Source organism: Emys orbicularis, chromosome 17 (genome assembly GCF_028017835.1).
Source record: "Emys orbicularis isolate rEmyOrb1 chromosome 17, rEmyOrb1.hap1, whole genome shotgun sequence".
Lineage (NCBI taxonomy): Eukaryota > Metazoa > Chordata > Testudines > Emydidae > Emys > Emys orbicularis.
The window spans coordinates 24,293,274-24,314,739 of NC_088699.1; the positions used below are offsets into that span (position 1 = coordinate 24,293,274).

Genomic DNA, 21,466 nt, shown 5'->3' on the forward strand with positions numbered 1-21,466 from the left:
TACAGGGCACTTTTCTTCACATTCCCAGCGATCACACCATTAGCAGTGCAATAGCTGGGAGGCTCAGCTGGGAGATGTGTAGGGGGCTGTTGGCCCCTTACTGAAACGTAGTGGCTTTTTGGTTGGCCCCCTCGCAATACCAAGAGAAAGGGGAAGGGCTGAAGAGGAGTCAGGATCCTGGGACTGACAGTCCCCAGGGCCAATGGGGAGAGGCCAGCCCTCCAAGTCAGCCAGATTGTCAGGGTGGGCAAGTCAATGATGGAGCCAAGAGCTCAGGGCCCATGCTCTGCTTGAGCTGGGGCTGCCAGGGCAGAGTAAGGCAGAGCTGGGGAGAGTGCAGCAGGCCAGAGCAGAGCAGCAGAGCCGGGGAGAGAACAGCAGCCCAGAGCAGGGGGTTGATTTTATGTTTTCCTCCAGATCATTGATAAAAATGTTAAACAGCGCAGGACCAAGAACCAATCCCTGCGGGACCCCATTAAAAACACACCCATTCAATGACGATTCCCCATTTACAATTACATGTTGAGACCTATCAGTTAACCAGCTTTTAATTCATTTAATGTGTGCCATGTTAATTTTATAGAGACAATGTGGGTGAGGGAATATCTTTTAATGGGCCAACTTCTGTTGGTGAGAGAGACAAGCTTTTGAGCTACATAGAGCTCTTCCTCAGGTCTGGGAAAGGTCCTGCGAGTGTCACAACTAAATACAAGGTGGAACAGATTGTTTAGCAAACCAGGACCCACCAACTCAAAGCAGCACCAGACCCTGTCAGAACAACAGATGCGAAACCTGCAGACATATCTCCACTGCTACAATAATCAACACCCCCCACGACACACCTTTCATTCCATGGGTCCTACACACACCTATCACAACACAGGGTGTATTTCATCCAATGCACTAACTGTCCCAATAACAACTCTGTGGGTGAAACCCACAATCACTATGCTTTCGAATGAATTCACACGGAAAAATGATAAAAGAAAAAACACCGTCACCTGTGGGTGAACACTTCACAAAACTATCACTCTATATCTGACCTCTCAGTCCTCATCCTCAAAGGAAAAATGAACAACACCTTCAAAAGATCTTGGGAGCTTAAATTCATAACTTTACTAGACACTAAAAATCATAGACTCAATAAAGATACTGAATTTTATGGCATATTACAACAACGTATAACCCACTATCCCCCTGTTTTGTCCTATGACTGGAGAGATGTGAACAGGCCATTTCACCATGAATGGTCTCATAGAATAGGTGTTAACTACTTATGCTAAACAATCTGTTCCACCTTGCCTTTAGCTGTGATGCTCCAAGTACCCTCCCCAGACCTGAGGAAGAGCTCTGTGTAGCTCGAAAGCTTGTCTCTTTCACCAATAGAAGTTGATCCAATAAAAGATACTCCCTCCCCCGCCTTGTCTCTAATATCCTGCGACAAACACGGCTACAACAACACTGCAAACAGCCTGTTAATTTTATATTTTTTTAATGTTTTTAATCAAAATGGTATGTGGAACCAAGTCAAATGCCTTACAGACGTCTACGGCCAGGTCTACACAACAGACCTATATTGGTATAACTACATCACTTAGGGGTGTGAAAAATCCACACCACTGAGCAATGTAGTTATACTGACCTAACCCCCCATGTAGACAGCGCTATGTCGGCGGGACATCAACATGGCTACCGCCCCTCTCTGAGGTGGATTAATTAAACCAACGTGAGAAGCTTTCCTGTCGGTGTAGTAGCATCTTCACTAAAGCACTACAGCAGTGCAACTGTACCAGTGTAGCTGTGCTGCTGTAGTGCTGTATGTGAAGACAAGTCCTAAGTACATAACATCAACACTTTTACCTTTATCAACCAAAATAGTAATCTCATCAAAAAAAGATACCAAATGCATGTAATAAACACTTCAGTGCTAAAGATATTTGTGACCCTAGAACCATATCATCTGCATATCATATGACAGACACAGCGTGATTCATGATCTTAGGGGGAAAATACTGATCCCCTTTTAATGCTAAAACCACATCATAAAAAAGAAAAAGAAAAGGGGCTACTAGACACCCCCATCAAACCTCCTTTCTAACTGGGATGGAATCAGTTAGTCCCCCATCCAGGTTTATCCACTGTTTGTCTGTGAAGAGCTCTTAAAAGAAGAAATAATTAAGGGTCTATTCCAGCAATCTCCAATTTGCCCCACTGATGGTCCTTAACAATCGATTCAAAGGGCGATTTTAGATCAACAAAAACTGCGTACAATTTTCTCCCCTTAGGAGGCACATATTTGTAAATCAAATAAGAATGTGTTTGGTATGGTCAACGGGAAGGCCTTTCAATAAATTACTCCAAAACTAACAAAAGTGTCTTTCATCAGAGACTGTGGTTGCATAAATGGAGGATCGATGGACAATATACTGAACAGGTTAGCTCTTTTCCCCTACTGGTTCTCACAAAATGGTTTGTGGCATACGAATATTCACGTAACAAAAGAGAAGGCCTCAAATTCAATACAAGTGCTGTTATATTTTACCTGGACTCATGGGGGCAACTTAGTTGCACCAGCCTTTATCATAGAATATTAGGGTTGGAAGGGACCTGAGGAGATCATCTAGTCCAAACCCCTGCTCAAAGCAGGGCCCAGACAGATTTTTACCCCAGTTCCCTAAATGGCCCCCTCAAGGATTGAACTCACAACCCTGGGTTTAGCAGGCCAATGCTCAAACCACTGAGCTATCTCTCCCCCCACCATTTTAGAATGTTTGAGGCTAAGGTTTGCACTCAACTTCTGTGTGGAGCAGCAATGTGGGGATCGTCTGATCCCTGACACTGGAAGTGATTCAAAACAAATTTCTTAGAAAGAGCCTTGGTCTCCCAAATAATACGCCAGCCACTCGTCTAATCAGAAATTAGATTTAAATTTAAAAATGTGAAATCCCTAATCTTGTGGAGAATAGAGGATATTAATAAGCAATTGGATATGGCATGGTCAGCCATTGATATAAGGAAAAGGCAGATGGCACAGGGATCAAAGCCCTGGCTGGGATGATTTAGTTGGGGTTGGTCCTGCTTTGAGCAGGGGGTTGGACTAGATGACCTCCTAAGGTCCCTTCCAACCTTGATATTCTATGATCATATACAGATTAATGACATATCTCCTTTTTAATCCTTATAAATATTGTAACATTTTATAACCTTGGATTTAGCTTTAAGTTTTATTGTAATAACTTTTGTTTTTTTGCGTACTGTCCCCAGGCTAATTTGCTGTTAAAACACTATAACATACAAAAAATGATATCAAGTTAGTTTGACAGGATCTATTTTACATAAAACCATGTTGATTGGCATCAGTTATATTACCCTCCTTTAATTCTTTATTAATGAAGTCCCATAGCAGCCACTCCATTATCTTGCCTGGGATCGATGTCAGACTGACAGTCCTATAATTATAGTTACCCAGGTCATCCCATTTCCCTTTTTAAATACTGGCACATTTAGCTTTCTTCCAGTCTTCTGGAACTTCCCCAGTGTTCCAAGACTTATTGAAAATCAACATTAATGGTCCAGCAAGGCTCACAGCCTTGGATGCAAGTTATCTGGACCTGCTGATTTAAAAATGGCTAACTATTTAGCTGCTATTTAACATCCTCTTGAGATAACAAGTGGAATGGAAAAAGTGTCATTATATGATATGATTGTGTCATCATTTTTCCCAAATACAAAACAGAAATATTTAACGAACACTTCTGTCTTTTCTGCATTATTACTGATAATTCTACCATTTACACCTTATAATGGACCAATACCATTGTCAAGATTCTTTTTGTTCCCATAAATAGAGGTGGGAGGGATAGCTCAGTGGTTTGAGCATTGGCCTGCTAAACCCAGGGTTGTGAGTTCAATCCTTGAGAGGACCACCTAGGGAGCTGGGGCAAAATCAGTACTTGGTCCTGCTAGTGAAGGCAGGGGGCTGGACTCCATGACCTTTCAGGGTCCCTTCCAGCTCTATGAGATAGGTATATCTCCATTAAAAAAAAAAAAAACATACTTGAAAAAACTCGTTGTCCTTAACTCTGCTGGCCATAGATTTCTCCTTGTGTCTCTTTGCTTCCCTCATCAATTTTCTACAATTCCTTGCTACTGATTTATATTCATTTATATATATATATATTTTATAGCTGCCTTCACTTCCTCTCTGAACCAGGTCATATTTTTAACCAATATGGCCTTCTTCCTTTACTGTGGCTTTTTAGGCTTCTCTTAAAGAATTCTTAAACAATTCTTAAACAAGTCGAATCATCATTCAAGTTTTTCTGATAACGTTTTTCCTCCCAGCTGATTTTTAAGGCTGGAAGGGACCTTTCACAGAATCATAGAATCATAGAATATCAGGGTTGGAAGGGACCTCAGGAGGTCATCTAGTCCAACCCCCTGCTCAAAGCAGGACCAATTCCCAACTAAATCATCCCAGCCAGGGCTTTGTCAAGCCTGACCTTAAAAACCTCTAAGGAAGGAGATTCCATCACCTCCCTAGGTAACCCATTCCAGTGCTTCACCACCCTTCTAGTGAAAAAGTTTTTCCTAATATCCAACCTAAACCTCCCCAACTGCAACTTGAGACCATTACTCCTTGTTCTGTCATCAGGTACCACTGAGAACAGTCTAGATCCATCCTCTTTGGAACCCCCTTTCAGGTAGTTGAAAGCAGCTATCAAATCCCCCCTCATTCTTCTCTTCTGCAGACTAAACAATCCCAGTTCCCTCAGCCTCTCCTCATAAGTCATGTGCTCCAGCCCCCTAATCATTTTTGTTGCTCTCCGCTGGACTCTTTCCAATTTTTCCACATCCTTCTTGTAGTGTGGGGCCCAAAACTGGACACAGTACTCCAGATGAGGCCTCACCAATGTCGAATAGAGGGGAACGATCACGTCCCTCGATCTGCTGGCAATGCCCCTACTTATACAGCCCAAAATGCTGTTAGCCTTCTTGGCAACAAGGGCACACTGTTGACTCATATCCAGCTTCTCGTCCACTGTAACCCCTAGGTCCTTTTCTGCAGAACTGCTTCCTAGCCATTCGGTCCCTAGTCTGTAACAGTGCACGGGATTCTTCCGTCCTAAGTGCTGGACTCTGCACTTGTCCTTGTTGAACCTCATCAGGTTTCTTTTGGCCCAATCCTCTAATTTGTCTAGGTCCCTCTGTATCCTGTCCCTACCCTCCAGCGTATCTACCACTCCTCCCAGTTTAGTGTCATCTGCAAACTTGCTGAGAGTGCAGTCCACGCCATCCTCCAGATCATTAATGAAGATATTGAACAAAACCGGCCCCAGGACAGACCCCTGGGTAGGGTTACCATACGTCCGGATTTTCCCGGACATGTCCGGCATTTTGGGCCTCAAATCCCCGTCCGGGGGGAAATCCCAAAAAGCCGGACATGTCCGGGAAAATAGGGAAGTAGGGCCCGGCGGTGCGGGGCCGGGGGCCGGCGGCCGGCGCGGTGCTCGGCAGGGGCTGGGGCCGGGGGCGCGGGGCCGGCACGGTGCTGGCCCGCCCCTGGGGCCGGGCCGGGGGCGCGGGCACTTGGCCGGGGCCGGGACCGGGATCGGCGCGGTGCTCGGCTGGGGCTGGGGCCGGGGGCGCGGGGCTGGGCCAGGGGCGTGGGCACTTGGCCGGGGCCGGGGTCGGCGTGGTGCTGGGCCGGGGGCCGGGCCGGGAGCGCGGGCACTTGGCCGGGGGCCGGCGCGGTGCTCGGCCGGGGGTGCGGGCACTTGGCCGGGGGCCGGGGCCCCAGCCGGGCGGGAGACGCCGGGGCCAGAGCCTCTTGGCCTGGGCCGGCCAGCCGCCAAAGGGAGCCACTCGGCCAGGGGGGCCGGACTGAGCCGCGCCGCGCCGCACCCCACCCCAGCTTACCTGCTGCCTCCCTGTTCCAGGCTTCCCGCGAACATTTGATTCGCGGGAAGCAGGGGAGGGGGAGGAGCAGGGGGCGGAGCATTCAGGGGAGGGGCAGAGTTGGGGCGGGGCTGGGGGCGGAGTTGGGGCAGGGCTGGGGGCTGGGAAGGGGCGGAGTTGGGGCGGGGCTGGGGCCCCTTGGAGTGTCCTCCTTTTTAAAAATTAAAATATGGTAACCCTACCCCGGGGCACTCCATTTGAAACCAGCTGCCAACTAGACATGGAGCCGTTGATCACTACCCGTTGAGCCCGACGATCTAGCCAGCTTTCCATCCACCTTATAGTCCATTTATCCAGCCCATACTTCTTTAACTTGCTGGCAAAAATACTGTGGGAGACTGTATCAAAAGCTTTGCTAAAGTCAAGGAATAACACGTCCACTGCTTTCCCCTCATCCACAGAGCCAGTTATCTCATCATAGAAGGCAATTAGGTTAGTCAGGCATGACTTGCCCTTGGTGAATCCATGCTGACTGTTCCTGATCACTTTCCTCTCCTCTAAGGGCTTCAGAATTGATTTCTTGAGGACCTGCTCCATGATTTTTCCAGGGACTGAGGTGAGGCTGACTGGCCTGTAGTTCCCTGGATCCTCCTTCTTCCCTTTTTTAAAGATGGGCACTACATTAGCCTTTTTCCAGTCATCCGGGACCTCCCCCGATCGCCATGAGTTTTCAAAGATAATGGCCAATGGCTCTGCAATCACATCCGCCAACTCCTTTAGCACCCTCGGATGCAGCGCATCTGGCCCCATGGACTTGTGCTCGTCCAGTTTTTCTAAATAGTCCCGAACCACTTCTTTCTCCACAGAGGGCTGGTCACCTTCTCCCCATACTGTGCTGCCCAGTGCAGCAGTCTGGGAGCTGACCTTGTTCATGAAGACAGAGGCAAATAATATCTTCTAACCTGACCCCCTGCATAACACAGGGGAAATTTCACCCAACAATCCTTCAAGTGGAGGGAATTATTTTTCCCCTACTACATACATTAATATTAATTCAATGCATAAGAATCTACACATTTGGCCTGCAACCAGCTGAAACACTAAATGAACTAATCTTTAGACTCTAAGGGACCCAGAATTTGTGATTTTGTTGAAATGAGAAATCAGAGCTGGAAAAGAAATTACTTTAGCTAAACAAGGAAAAAATCCCATATAAGAATGCAGCAATCTAACCATTCATCTAACATCAAACTCACAGCTGTAGAGAGAGACAACACTTACCAATTCTTTGCATCTTTTGTGCTTTTTCCTCACTTCATGTTCAAGGTTTTCACATTTTTTACGCTTTTTCCTGAGCTCAAATTCCTACACAAGAAAAGCAAAGAAAGCTATGAAGAAACCTGGACCACACAGAAACCAGCATCCCAGATGTCTCATGGTGCATGTGAAATTCAAAACAGCTTCCCCGATCTACCACCACACAAGCTTTTTCTCTTCCACATGAAAATCTCTTTGTGAAAATTATTTGAAAAAAGTTAATGACAGTTCTTAAGAAGACAAGAAATGCCCAAACAAAACTCAATAAGCCAACCAGCTATTTTTACAGGCCCCTTTCCTCCTCCCACCTTTTCAGTTCTGGACACAGCTCTCTGCTTTCCCACTTGCATCATGCTGATGACAAGCAGTATATGGCATGACATGAAGCACAAGTGGGGAGCTTTGTACGCTCCGTCATGCAAAACACAGAGCTACGGGCTAGCACTATTCAGAAGGATCAGCCTGAGCTGCAAAAAATGTGTTAACTCAGCTATGGTTCAAATCCAGACTGTATCTAACAGCCAGCACAAATATGCTCAATACGTGTTGACATCTCTAGCTACTTGCTACCTTTTTTGGCTCCCCTGGATAACTATGAACATTATCAGACTGTTAAAGTTAGAATACGCTATGAACAAGCCTGGTTTGTTGGGATAGCTCATAAGGGACATGAGTGTTACATGGTATTTCTCCTATGTCCCTGATAGGATGTACCTATCCCATTTTAGAAAAAGCGTAAGCCCAGAATAGCAAAACAGATGTTCACTTTTTTTCACTTTCAATTAGTTTTGAGGTGGTTGATGCTTCAGTAATGCATCTGATATATATCATTCAGCCAGCAGTGATCAAAACACCTTGGAGCTGTGTACATCCAGGGCATCAGTGAATGAGGGAGGTCACGAGTGCCTATGCCCTTGTGTGGCACTCTGTGCTCTAAAGCAGTACCCTGTCGCCCCCATATTTACCATGATGATATAATTATGATCTGTTTTGTACAAAGTATGCCTTGTGAGGTATCATGGGGAATGGGGACAGGGGATGGATCACTCGATGATTACCTGTTCTGTTCATTCCCTCTGTGGCACCTGGCAATGGCCACTGTCGGAAGACAGGATACTGGGCTAGATGGACCTTTGATCTGACCCAATATGGCTGTTCTTATGTTATCTTATGTTATTTTAAAAGGCTTGATTTGTTGAACATTAATATCTTGTTGGATTGTATGTGCTATCATTGTATGTGGAGTTATGAAGTTTTGCTATGTGTGTGTTACTGAAAGATATTGTGAGGTTGGGAACACCCGCAACCAGCCTTTCAGGTGCAACAATGGAGGAGCCAGATGCACTGATGGCCCATTAAAGGGAATACACACTCACAAGGACTGTCCCAGGAACCTATACAATGGAGACTTCTCAGAGATAGCACATAGACAATGGAGGCTGCTTGACCCACCTCACAAACATAGATGTTTCCAGCAAGAAGGAAGAAACTATGAAAGAGAAGTGACATCATCACTTCCCCCCGCCCCCAACTCAACACCTGAAAGCACGTCTGGAGGACAAAGACTTTGAACGGGAGAGCGGTCCCAGGCTGGAAAGGAGAATCCCAGCCTGTGTATTAAGGAACTCTACCATCTATCAGGATGAGACACTGCCTGATTCAAATCCTGTTTAGTTTATAGAACTAAGACTGCAAATTTGTTTTATTTCTTAGGTAACCAACTTTGATCTGTACGCTTCTTACTTATAGTCACTTAAAATCTCTCTTTCTGTTGTTAATAAATCTGTTTTACATTTTACCTAACAGTGCATTTTGGCTGAAGTGCTTGGGAAATCTGCTCAGAGTGCAAGGGCTGGTGCACGTCCACTTTCCTTTGTAGAAGTGGCAGACTGGGTAATAAACTTACACTGTGGATGTCTGTGTAAGTGCAGTACTTGCCAGAGGTTTGTCACAGCATCACAGAGTGAGAAGGAGCCCAGATTGGTGGGACAGAGGGCTCAGCGGTACCCCAGTTCCAGGTTGCAGCCCGGGGAACCTGTCACACCTTGACTACCTGTTTTGCAGCTGGTTCTTGGCACAGGCCAGTTCCCCACATCTCACTCTGAGACCAGCAAGCACCTGGAAGACTTTATCCCAAATCCCACATATGAAATCAGAGATGTAAAAACTGAAACAGTTGTAGCATTTCATCCCAAGAAAGCCTGGCTTTCACTCTGAGGGAGAAAGGCCCATAGGTGGAGTCCCCTTTTGAGCCTGTGGAAAGGGACTGCAACTCACCAATTGCTGTGTTTGCTGACTGCTCTCTGGGTCTGCTACCACACTTTTTGGAGGAAAGTTTTCATACTCCTCAGAGGCATGTCCCAAAGGTAGCACTCCTGGCTCCACCTGGAAGGGAAGAAAGTGATCCCAGAGGGATATGAGAGAGAATCAGGGTAACAGCACAACTTGCTTGTCAAGGGAAGGGCAGCTTTGCTTCCAGCACAGTCTAACCTACAGCCCAGGAAAATATTTTCTTTCTCTCTGAAATCAGCCAGCAGAATGAGTCATGCTAGAGATGTCAATACGGGAAAATAAGTGTTTCTATTATATCACATTGCACACCTTCCTGGAGCTTAGTGAGATTTTTCATGGATGAGAGAGTTCCTAGGAAAATCCAGGGGTTGCAGACAGTGGTGCTGGTGATTCACTAGAAGAAGCTCTTCCTTCTGAATCATCTGACCCCACTGCCCCAGTAAGGTGTTAGTGGATGCTGTGATGGCTGAGGAGGCCTTTCTAATGACAGCTATGGGTCTTGGCATTTCTCACCAGAAGATAAGTATGTCCTCAGCAGATTCCAATGTGGGACAGGAAAGGTGTCTGGTATTTTGCTGTCCTTAGCAAAGTTCAATATGCACATTCTCCTTCCATCCATCCATTCTGTCCCAGCCAAGGTTTGAGCATTTTTCATTGAGTTACCATCACGGAAAAATCCCATATCATTTAATATGGATAAAACGAATGCAGTGCGATGGAAATGTACTCTAAATAGCTACAGAATTGAATACAGAATGTGATCTCCTTTCCACTTCATTTTTAAGCCTCCTGTCACATAGCTGCATCTAAGGGGTAAGCTGTGCTTTCTCCCCTCCTGACTAGCTTAAGCGCAAGAAGCCTTGGGAAATGATTCCCTGTGTTTCCGTTGATTTGCTTTTTGTGTCAGTTTGGTGACTAATAAACAAGCCCTGAGGAAAGGGCCTTAAAGAAGTCAGGCTAGGAGCTTTATGTCTATTCCCTCGATAGTGGAACCACCACCAGCTCACACCACACTACCAAGTATAATAGATAATTATGGAAACACCGCAGAGCCACTCCATAGTTAGGGTTACGTTTTAAAATGGGGCATTATGATCAGCTCTGAGGAGACATCCTGTGTAACCCAGGCAAGAGACCTTGTGATTCCTGCATCAAGCCTATAATTTCTGTCTGAGCTACAGCATATCCTTTAGAACAGTGGTCACCAACCGGTCGATCACGATTGACTGGTCGATCCTGGAGACTCTCCCAGTCGATCGGGATCTCTGGCCACTAAAAGACCAGTGGCATAGCGGGGCAGCCGGGATCGGGGAACTGCGGCCAATGGGAGCTGCGGGGGGCGGTGCTCGAAGGCAGGAGCAGCGCATGGAGACCCCTGCCCGCCGTCCCCCCCCACGGGCTGCGGGGGCATGCTGGCCGTTTCCGGGAGTGGCATGGGGCCGGGGTAGGCAGGGAGCCTCCCTTAGCCCCACTGCACCACCAATCGGGAGCCGCCCCAGGTAACTGCTGCCCGGTGGGAGCCTGCACCCCAACCCCAGCCCTGAACCCCCTCCCAGAGCCAGCACCCCATACCCCCTCCTGCACTCCAACCATCTGCCCCAGCCTGGAGGGCTCCCCCCCCCCGCACCCAAACTCTCTCCCAGAGCTTGCACCCCTCAGCCCCTCCTGCACCCCAACCCCCTGCCCCAGGCTCAGCCTGAAGCCCCCTCCCACACTCCAAACCCCTCAGCCCCAGCCCAGAGTCTGCACCCCCTCCCGAACCACAACCCCCGCCCCAGCCCGGTGAAAGTGAGTGAGGGTGGGGGAGAGCGAGCAACGGAGGGAAGGGGGGATGGAGTAAGTGAGTCGGGGCTTCAGGGAAGGGGTGGGGCAGATCCTGGATTGCACTTAAATTCAAAGAGTGATCATGTGCGTAAAAAGGTTGGAGACCACTGCTTTAGAAAGACATCCAATTTTGATTTAAAGGCTCTAAAACACAGCGACTCCACCACATCCCTTGGCAATCTGTTCCAATGGTTAATTCTCCTCAGTGTTAAAAATGTGCCCCTCAGTTCTAGTTTGAATTTGTCCACTTCAACTTCCAAGCACTGGATCTCATTCTGCCTCTGTCTTCCAGACTAAACAGCCATCTCCTATCAGAAATCTTCTCCCCATGTAGGTACTTATACACTGTTATCCAGTCCCCTCTTAACGTTCCCACGGAAAAACTAAATGCATTGAATTTCTTTATCGTATGACAGGTTTTCTAAACATTGAATCAATCTTGTATGTAAGAACACAGGAACGGCCATGCTGGGTCAGACCAGTGCAACAGCTAGCCCAGTGTCCTGACTCTGACAAGGGGCCAGGGCAAGATGCTTCAGATGGAATGAACAGAATGGGGCAATTTTGAGTGATTTATCCCCTGCCATCTAGCCCCAGCTTCTGGCAGATGGGAGATTTAGGGACACTTGGAGCATGAGGTTGCATCTCTGACCATTCTGGCTAATAGCCATTGATGGACCCATCCACCATTAACTTACCTATTTCTTTTTTGAACCCAGTTATACTTTCAGCCTTCACAACATCCCATTCACAGTCATGTAACATTTACTATTATTTCTGACTCCAAGCAGTAGCTGGGGGAGAGTGTTTGGCACACTGCAGATTCTGCACCCTCCCCCTGCTACTGCTTGGAGTCTCCAGCTTACACTGTCACCTCACAGTTTGTTAATTTTCAGCTAGCTGTCTGCAGCTCAACTCTGGTTTGTGTCTGGCTGGATTTCTCAAGCAACTTAGCTGAATTTCTGTTGGAGACTGTTTGCTGTCTGATGCAATAGAAGGAAACCCCAAAACAAAATAAAATCACTAAACAAATGGAACTGCAGTATCATTTAAGGGAGAAATTGGGGCTGATGTAACATTTACTCAGACAAAACAGCTTCTAAGGAAGTTACACGACCCCCTTTCCCTGTTAGTTTCACACGTGCTATACCTGCCTGCCCCCCGCACCACCCAAGAGCACATTCCAGTACTTCACCACCCTCCTAGTGAAGTTGTGTTTCCTAATATCCAACCTAGACCTCCCCCACTGCAACTTGAGACCATTGCTCCTTGTTCTGTCATCTGGTACCACTGAGAACAGCCGAGCTCCATCCCCTTCAGGTAGTTGAAAGCAGCTATCAAATCCCCCCTCACTCTTCGTTTCTGAAGACTAAATAAGCCCAGTTCCCTCAGTCTCTCCTCATAAGTCATGTGCCCCAGCCCCCTAATCATTTTCATTACCCTCCACTGGACTCTCTCCAATTTGTCCACATCCTTTTCTGTAGTGGGGGGGCCCAAAACTGGACGCAGTACTCCAGATGTGGCTCACCAGTGCCCAATAGAGGGGAATAATCGCTTCCCTTGATCTGCTGGCAACGCTCCTACTAATGCAGCCCAACATGCGGTTAGCATTCTTGGCAACAAGGGCACACAGCTGACTCATATCCAGCTTCTCATCCACTGTAATCCCAAGGTCCTTTTCTACAGAACTGTCGCTTAGCCAGTCGGTCCCCAGCCTGTAGCAGTGCGTGGGATTCTTCTATCCTAAGTGCAGGACTCTGCATTTGTCCTTGTTGAACCTCATCAGATTTCTTTTGGCCCAATCCTCTAATTTGTCTAGGTCACTCTGGATCCTATTCCTATCCTCCAGCGTATCTACCTCTCCCCCCAGCTTAGTGTCATCTGCGAACTTGCTGAGGGTGCAATTCATCCCATCATCCAGATCATTAATAAAGATGTTGAACAAAACCGGCCCCAGGACAGACCCCTGGGGCACTCCACTTGATACCGGTTGCCAACTAGACTTTGAGCTATTGATCACTACCTGTTGAGCCCAACGATCTAGCCAGCTTTCTATCCACCTTATAGTCCATTCATCCAATCCATACTTCTTTAACTTGCTGGCAAGAATACTGTGAGAGACCGTATCAAAAGTTTTGCTAAAGTCAAGATATACTACTTTCCCCACATCCACAGAGCCAGTTATCTCATCATAGAAGGCAATCAGGTTGCTCAGGTATGACTTGCCCTTGGTGAAACCATGCTGACTGTTCCTGATCACCTTCCTCTCCTCCAAGTGCTTCAAAATGGATTCCTTGAATACCTGCTCCATGATTTTTCTGGGGACTGAGGTGAGGCTGACCGGTTTATAGTTCCCTGGATTCTCCTTCTTCCCTTTTTAAAAGATGGGCTCTGCATTCGCCTTTTTCCAATCATCCGGGACCAACCCTGATCATCACAAGTTTTCAAAGATAATGGCCAATGGCATTACAATATTAAAGCTCTAATTAATAGCATATATGATTAATAAATCCCTTTGCCTGTCTTATAAATCAGCTGCCAGCATCTGAGCTTTTAGAAGCTGAATGCAGACAAATTCAAATTGAAATAGGGCATAATATTTAATGCTGCTCACCTCCTCCCCATACTTTGAGTGACCAGATGTCCTGATTTTATAGGGACAGTCCCGATATTTGGGGCTTTGTCTTATACAGGCGCCTATTATCCCCCACCCCCTGTCCTGATTTTTCACACGTGCTGTCTGGTCACCCTCCCCATGCTGTGCTGCCCAGTGCAGCAGTCTGGGAGCTGACCTTGTCTGTGAAGACCAAGGCAAAAAAAAGCATTGAGTACTTCAGCTAGGGTGACCAGACAGCAAGTGTGAAAAATCAGGACGGGGGTGGGGGGTAATAGGATCCTATATAAGAAAAAGACCCAAAAATCGGGACTGTCCCTATAAAATTGGGACATCTGGTCACCCTAACTTCAGCTTTTTCCACAACATCTGCGTGGTCCAATGGCTGGAGGTTAGGCAAATTCAGACTGGAAAACTGGCATAAATGTTTAACAATGAGAGGAATCAACCACTGGAACAACTTAACAAGGGTCAATTTTTAAATCAAGATGGGATTTTTTCCCCTAAAATGTATACACTAGGAGTTCTGTCCAGGCAGGTCTCTGGCCTGTTACACAGGAGGCCAGACGAGGTGATCACAGAGGTCCCGGCTTGCCCTGGAATGGATAAATCGATGGATCCCTCCATCCTAGCCCGGGGCCTTGAGTCCCATCAGACATAAGTGGCTTCGGAGGAGAAATGACACTTGCTCGTGCCGCAGCCCGGGAAGGCAGCGGGCTGAGGCAGGATGTGCCTTGGCTGCTCCGCTGGTGCAGACCCAGAGGTTCAGCGATGCCGGGCGCGGAGGGGGCAAAGGCGCTGCCCCCTCAGGGGCCCCGTAGCCCCGGGGAGGAGCCGGCGGCGGAGGCTGTTTCGGGAGCGCGGCGGGCAGCTCGGGCCAGGCCCCGGCAGCGGAGCGGGGCGCACGGTCCGGCGGCCAGGCCCGCCGCAGCCCTAGGGAAGCGGGGCGCTGGCCAGGCCGGGCCGGGCCAAGAACCACCTGCTCCAGCCCGGGCCCCGCGCCCCCAGCCCGCCCGCCCCTGTGGCCCCGGAGAGGGCCCCGCGCCTACCTGAGCCGGAGCCGCGTCCTGGCCGGCGGCGGAGCGCTGCGGGGCCGGCGGCAGCGGGACTGAGCGGGCCGTACCACTGGCCCGGCGGAGGGGGCGCTGGGCAGCGGGCGCGGTGCGGCCCCCGCCGGCCGGCAGGTGTTGCCGGCGGCAGCGGCCCGAGTGCGGGGGGAGCAGAGCGCTGAGCCGGGCTGGGCCGGGCGGCGGGGCTGCGCCCCTTGGCCGAGCCGAGCACTGGCGGGCAGCGACCCCTGGGGCGGGGGGGCTCAGCCCCGGGCCCCAGGAGACACGCTCGGGGTAGCCTGGGAAGCGGTACCCAGCCAGTGCCAGGGCAGCTACTGGCTCCAGCACCCCGGACCCGTTCTGGGTGTGACCCCCCAGCTGTGCCGGGAAGCAGGGGCCTGGTCCCTCCCGCCCTGGCCTGGTGCTGAGAGGTGGGTCCTGTTCCACACCCAGAACTTCTCCAAACGCAGCCACGCTCGGGGGTCGCCCGCTTGGTGGGACTGGCAGAGAACGGCTCTTGCAAGAGATTTGTATCTGTTACTGCTTCTGCCAGAATCGCCCAGTAGCCACCTTGGCTGAGCCCGAAGGTCCAAGGGCAGTGTCCCACCAACACACAAAACAAAGGGAACTTCTCAAAGGGTCGGGGGCATGACCCCCCCCCCCCCCAGCCCAGCCCAGCCCATTGCCCTGGCCCTGGCCCTGGCCCTGGCCCTGCTCCAGTTCGGTTACAGAAATGTCTGTGGATTCAGCACTTTCACCTTTCCCAACAATGCCCACTCCCCCCTTCCATGGCCGACCCGCTTTGCAGTGCCACTCGCCTTATGCTTTTTAACCTACTCTCTTCTCTTGCACTCATGCAGTTGCTGTCACACAACCCAGACTCCCACTTCAGCCGCACTGTGCCACATTCCCTAGAGAGAATAAAGTTTGGGATGGTTGGTTTGTGTCTGGGAAATTCTGCATCTGGAGTTCACATGGGGAGGAGTTGGGTAGGGTGGAGTGGAAAGGGAGTTTGCTGTGGAGCTGTGTGTTGGTGTCCGATGATGATTGGTTTTTAGTTAGTACTCTGTACTCTGTACTAACTAAACACGAAAATTTATATATAAAGGCCTCAGTTGTAATGTCACTACTACAAATTTGTTTTACTTCTCATATACATAGCACTGTGGGACACTATAACAATGCCTATCCCAGTATTTCAAAACACTCCACCTGCTACCAATAATCATACAGTTAATAACTGTAATTGCCCTAATAGGAGTGTGTTGCTATCTGCAGCACCAAAGTAAAAGGGCCAAACTACAACACCATATTTCAAAAATATTGTTATGCTTCAATATAAGATGGTGTCATATACACACATACATCCTATACATACTTGGGCAGCAGGTATAATAGGCCAGGGGAGGCTGCCTCCCCCGGCGCTGCCATGGTGGCGACCGGACCCCCAGTTGCGGGGTTTGATGGTGAAGTTTTTGTTTTATTATGCCCCATGCAGGTTCCAGGGCGGCGGCGGAGTCACATAATGGCTCCTCAGCTGCCCTGGAACCTGCATGGGGTATATCAAAAGCATCTTCCAAGTAACAGAAGCTTTTCCCCTAGATGAGCTGGGTCCAGGGAGCGGAGGCCAGCCAAAGGGGAGGGGCCCAAAGGTCCTCCAGCCGAGTGGGGGGCACACTCCAGGCTGCGGCCAGCCCGGGGCATCTCCAGCCAAGGCAGAGAGCACTCAGGGGTCCTGTGGCCGGGGGTGTGTGTTCCGGGTCGGGGTGTTGTGGCTCCGGTCATATGGGGGACAGAGGGTCTCAGGGCTCTGGCCGTGGGGAGGGTGTGGGTGGAAGGGGCGGAGCCAGGGGCTAGCCTCCCCAAAGGAGGGCTCCGCCTGCCGCCCATGTATACATATATACCCATATACACTACAAATGTACACATCATATCCATATAGTATTAATTATCTGGTAGTGCCTCCAAGGCTCAATCATAAAACTACATTCCTCAATCAAAGTCCCAGGCCTAACATTCCCAGGCCCACCATAAGGGACTACGCAGATTAGAAAATAAAATCCGTCCATCAGTCGTATAAGGGAATGTGCAAACTAAGGGACAGATGGGGCATGAATGTGTGGATGGAACAGTAAGGTGGCCACATAACAGTGTTTAGCCCATTGGGCGATCTTCAGTCCATGCATTATGCTTTTCTGTAAACATCCTCCCCCCAACAACAACAAAATGCAGGGGAATGTAATAGGAAGAAAGCCTGAGACATACGCCCTTGTATCAGAGGCCTGGTATGAGGCAGGACCTGCTCACAGAATCTGAGCTGAACAGGGCTGATATTGCAGAAATACACATTCCTAAGAAGTTCTAGTCACAGAGTGCTCACGCAAACACATCCCAGTGGTACCAGAACATCCCGATAACAAGGATGGTACAAAACCATTCCCCAAGGATAACAGGAACACACTGACCCCTCCTAAAGATCAGGTCAGGATGACAGTACGTAACAGAAATGTTTTAATCAAACCAACATGTACAAGGTGATGGGTAATAACTAGTGACATCAGGGGGCAGTAACTATGTCAAAGGGGCAGTACTAACTTGTTTGTATCGGGGTATAAAGATGTATCTCAGAGGGAGTATCTTTGGCCAGCCGAGCGGGGAATGGAAAGTCCTGCCATTCACTGAGCTGCGTCCATTGTCATGGGCATCCATGTCTCCTCGGAGAGACTGCCAGGTGCTATCACCGGGCTTCGCCGACAGTAAACCTGGCCGGGCGCCTTCGCTGAAAACCGAGTCTGTGGATTTATTGGGCAGTTTAATTGAGGTTTGCTATTTCCGCTACCTGCGCAGAGCTGGGACAGCGCACTGAATAAACACACACGCAGCCAACATCTGACCACAGTGGTGAGCCATGGCAGGAGGGGGTAGAGGAGTGGGGTAGCTGGCAATGTCCTCTGAACCCAGTTCAGCAACTTTAATTCTGAGTTACCCAGTTTCTTTGTGTGGGTATTTCCATGGCTTTTTAGAATGTGTTTGGGGGAAGGCGGCAGTGCTAGGAAGAGGGGAGGTAGAAGAGGTGTTTGACCTAGGAAATGCACCAGGGAAAATGGAAGCAGCAGAGAGGACATGCAGGGCTTGAGAAGAAATGAGCTCCCCTCAGGGGCACCACAGGAACATGTCCAGAAAGAGAAGCTGCCCCCTTAGCAGAGCTGCAAACTCCATTTTCCAGGGAAATTTGGATGCACCTCTCCCCCGTCCCACCATCTCCTAGCCCCTCATTCCAAATGTGGGCATGAAGGGAGCAAGGTAGAGAATCTTACCGAGTGGTAGGATGCAAATGTGAAACAGACAGACAGGTTAGCCACATAGTGAATGAATCTGGGGACAGCCCCAGGGAGCACTACCTATGAGATAATCAGCCAGGCATAGCAAAGGAACCTGAAAGACACATTTGGGCTGTGATGGATAAAGATAGGTGTGTCAGGCTGAGCTGGGTGTGCTTAGCACAGAGCAGGAGAAATCTAAGGCAGTAACTTCATGGTACCAAGCCAAGGGGCAGCCCCCAGCTTCACTCTCGCTGAGTATCAAACTAAGGCACCATGTCAACTGCTTCCTTTGCTTCAGTCTGATTCTTTCTCCTTCTTCTACAGAAATTGTCGCCCAAATTACAGAAGGTCTGCTCAACACCTAAAACTCCGCTTGGTCTAGCTACATTGCTCAGAGCTGTGAAAAATGTCATGCCCTGTGTGATGTAGTTTGGTCGACCTAACCTCCACTAAAGAGGCAGTTAGGTCAACAGAAGAATTCTTCCATTGACCGCCTCTCAGAGAGGGGATTTATGACAGTCCCTTCCATCACTGTAGTAAGTGTCTGCACTACAGCAGTGTAACATCTGCAGTGCAGACACAGCACAAATGGAGAGGTAGGGTGAGTTGAAGTCACTGCAGTGCATCTTGAAGAGAAGATGACCTCTTGTGATAGGCATTTGGGGAGAAAACGGTACCTGTTCTGGGACACTTGGTAAAGGCAATTCCCTTAGCCTGCCTTCTGGGTCCTGGCTGCCATCAGTCAGGGAATGGGGAAATAGAGTACACAGAGTGGCAAGAATAGGGATAAAACATTCTCTAGGCTGAGGAGTTGCCCAGGGGCACTGGTGAGGCAGGGAGGCAGCTTGGGAGAACAGACACAGCTGGAGGAGCTGGGCAGTTTCACTGGCTTTTATTTGTTGAGCTAAATTGTCAGGACGTTGCACCCCGTTTGATAGTCATTTCAGCAGATATCTATCACTGGCACAGATGGTCCCAGCACATGACAGCAACAGGCAAAAAGCCTTTATTTGAGAAGCAACCTGTCTCTGAGACATTAAGAGAGCACGTGTGTGTGCGTACATTTGTGTGATGCTTGAAATTCTGGGGGACTGTGAGTCTATGGGGAGGCAAAAATACGTTTAGATTCTCAGTCTTAATGTTTGCTCTGCAAAAGTTAGTCAATATTTTACTAACTATTATAAAACATTCAGTTCTCTTCTGCAGAGTGGCCAAAAGAGGCAGGGGAGAGACACTCCATGTCAAAAATGGCATTACCTCTTTCCAGTCACTGACAACTTGGAAACAAATGATCTTGAATGCTTATGGATCAAAGTCCTTACAAATAAAGAACAAGATGGAACAGTAGTTGATGTCTGCTACAGACCACCAAATCATACTAGAAAATAGGACAAAAATCTCCTTAAGCACCTATCTATAATGTGTAGGGGAGAAAACGGTGTTATCATGGGGGCTTCAGTCTCAGTGACGTGCTGGAGGTCTCATGCTGACTAACATTGACTAATGACTAAAAATTATAGATGACAATTTACTCAAAAAATGCTGCATCCAACAAGAGGGAATTCAATATTAGACCTCATCTTGAGAGAGAAAAAGGAATTGATTGCAGAATTAAAAATTAGTGGAGGCTTAGGTGCAAGCGATCATAACTTGATTACATTTGTTATGTGCAAACAGAATAAAGTCCAGTCTAGTTATATATATATATATACTTGGTCCTTTAAAGGGCCAATTTCACAAAGCTGAAAACAATTTTGACCAAATCAGTTGGGGAAAATAATTTAAACAGAAAATGTGAATGATAATTGGAAATTGTTTAAGAACGTTTTACTAGATGCCCAAAAAGCCACAATCCCACAATTGAGAAAGAAGGCTGCACTGGTTAAAAAAACGCAACCTGGTTTAGAGGGGAAGTAAAGGCCACTATAAAAAATAAAATAAAACACAATATATAACAAATGAAAGAAAGAGGAAGTTTCTAGTAATGAATATAAATCAGAAGCCTGGAACTATAAAGAACTGATAAGGGAAGCAAAAGGACACAAGGTGAACTCTATGCTAGCAGCGTTAAGGACAATAAGAAGGCATTTTTAAAGTATATTAGGAACAAAAAGAATCCTAAATGTGGTATTGGTCCATTACTAGATGGAAATGGTAGAGTTTTCAATAATAATTCAGAAAAGGCAGAAGTATTCCGTAAATATTTCTGTTCTGGATTAGGGAAAAAGCCAGGTGATATATTCACATCATATGATGATGAAATACTTTCCATTCCAACTGTGACTAATGAGGATGTAAAACAGCAGCTACTAAAGTTGGCCATTTTTAAATCAGCAGGTCCAGATAACTTGCATCCAAGAGTTTTATAAGAACTGGCCAAGGAGCTTACTGGTTGGTTAAGGTTGCTTTTCAATAAGTCTTGGAACACTGTGCAAGTTCCAAAGGAGTGGAAGAAAGCTAATATTGTGCCAATACTTAAACAGGATAACCTGGGTAATTATAGGCCTGTCAGTCACACATTAATCCTGATCAACATAACGGAACAGCCGATACAGGACTCAATAAAGAATTAAAGGAAGGTAATATAATTAATGCCAATCAACATGGTTTTATGGAAAATAGGTCTTGTCAGACTAACCTGTTTATTGTATACCAGGTATTCGTGTGTGCGCATGCACACACAGCTGCCCTATTCACCCAGCTTCAATACAGTTTTCAGAGGCTTCCAGAATGTGAGACATATGTTTTGCCCAACTTCACAAATGGAAAAATGTTGCATAAAGTTCTACCTTTTAATGGAAGTTTTGCAAAATCAAAGCACAAAAAGAACTGGCCTAGGCCTAGCTCTACCTACACCACTGTCACCTTGCAAGGCTTAAGGATGCCATAGAACAGTGGCTCTCAACTTTCCAGACTACTATACCTCTTTAGGAGTCTGATTTGTCTTGTGTAGCCCCAAGTTTCACCTCACTTAAAAACTACTTGCTTACAAAATCAGACATAAAAATACAAAAGTGGCACAGCACGCTATTACTGAAAAATGGGTTACTTTCTCATTTTGCCATATACTTATAAAATAAATCAATTGCAATATAAATATTTTACTTACATTTCACTGTATGATATATAGAGCAATATGAACAAGTCAT

The 21,466-nt window shown here is 47.8% G+C and overlaps 1 protein-coding gene across 1 annotated transcript in view; it reads right to left on the reverse strand.

The window, feature by feature from the left end:
* TSPOAP1 (TSPO associated protein 1) overlaps positions 1-21,466 on the reverse strand; it is a 171,646-nt gene that overhangs the window by 104,401 nt on the left and 45,779 nt on the right. The window contains exons 6-7 of the mRNA XM_065418224.1: positions 9,493-9,600; positions 7,180-7,263 (exon numbers count right to left, since the gene is read on the reverse strand). Coding sequence (XP_065274296.1) covers positions 7,180-7,263; positions 9,493-9,600 — 192 coding nt within the window. The remainder of the gene's footprint in view (positions 1-7,179; positions 7,264-9,492; positions 9,601-21,466) is intronic.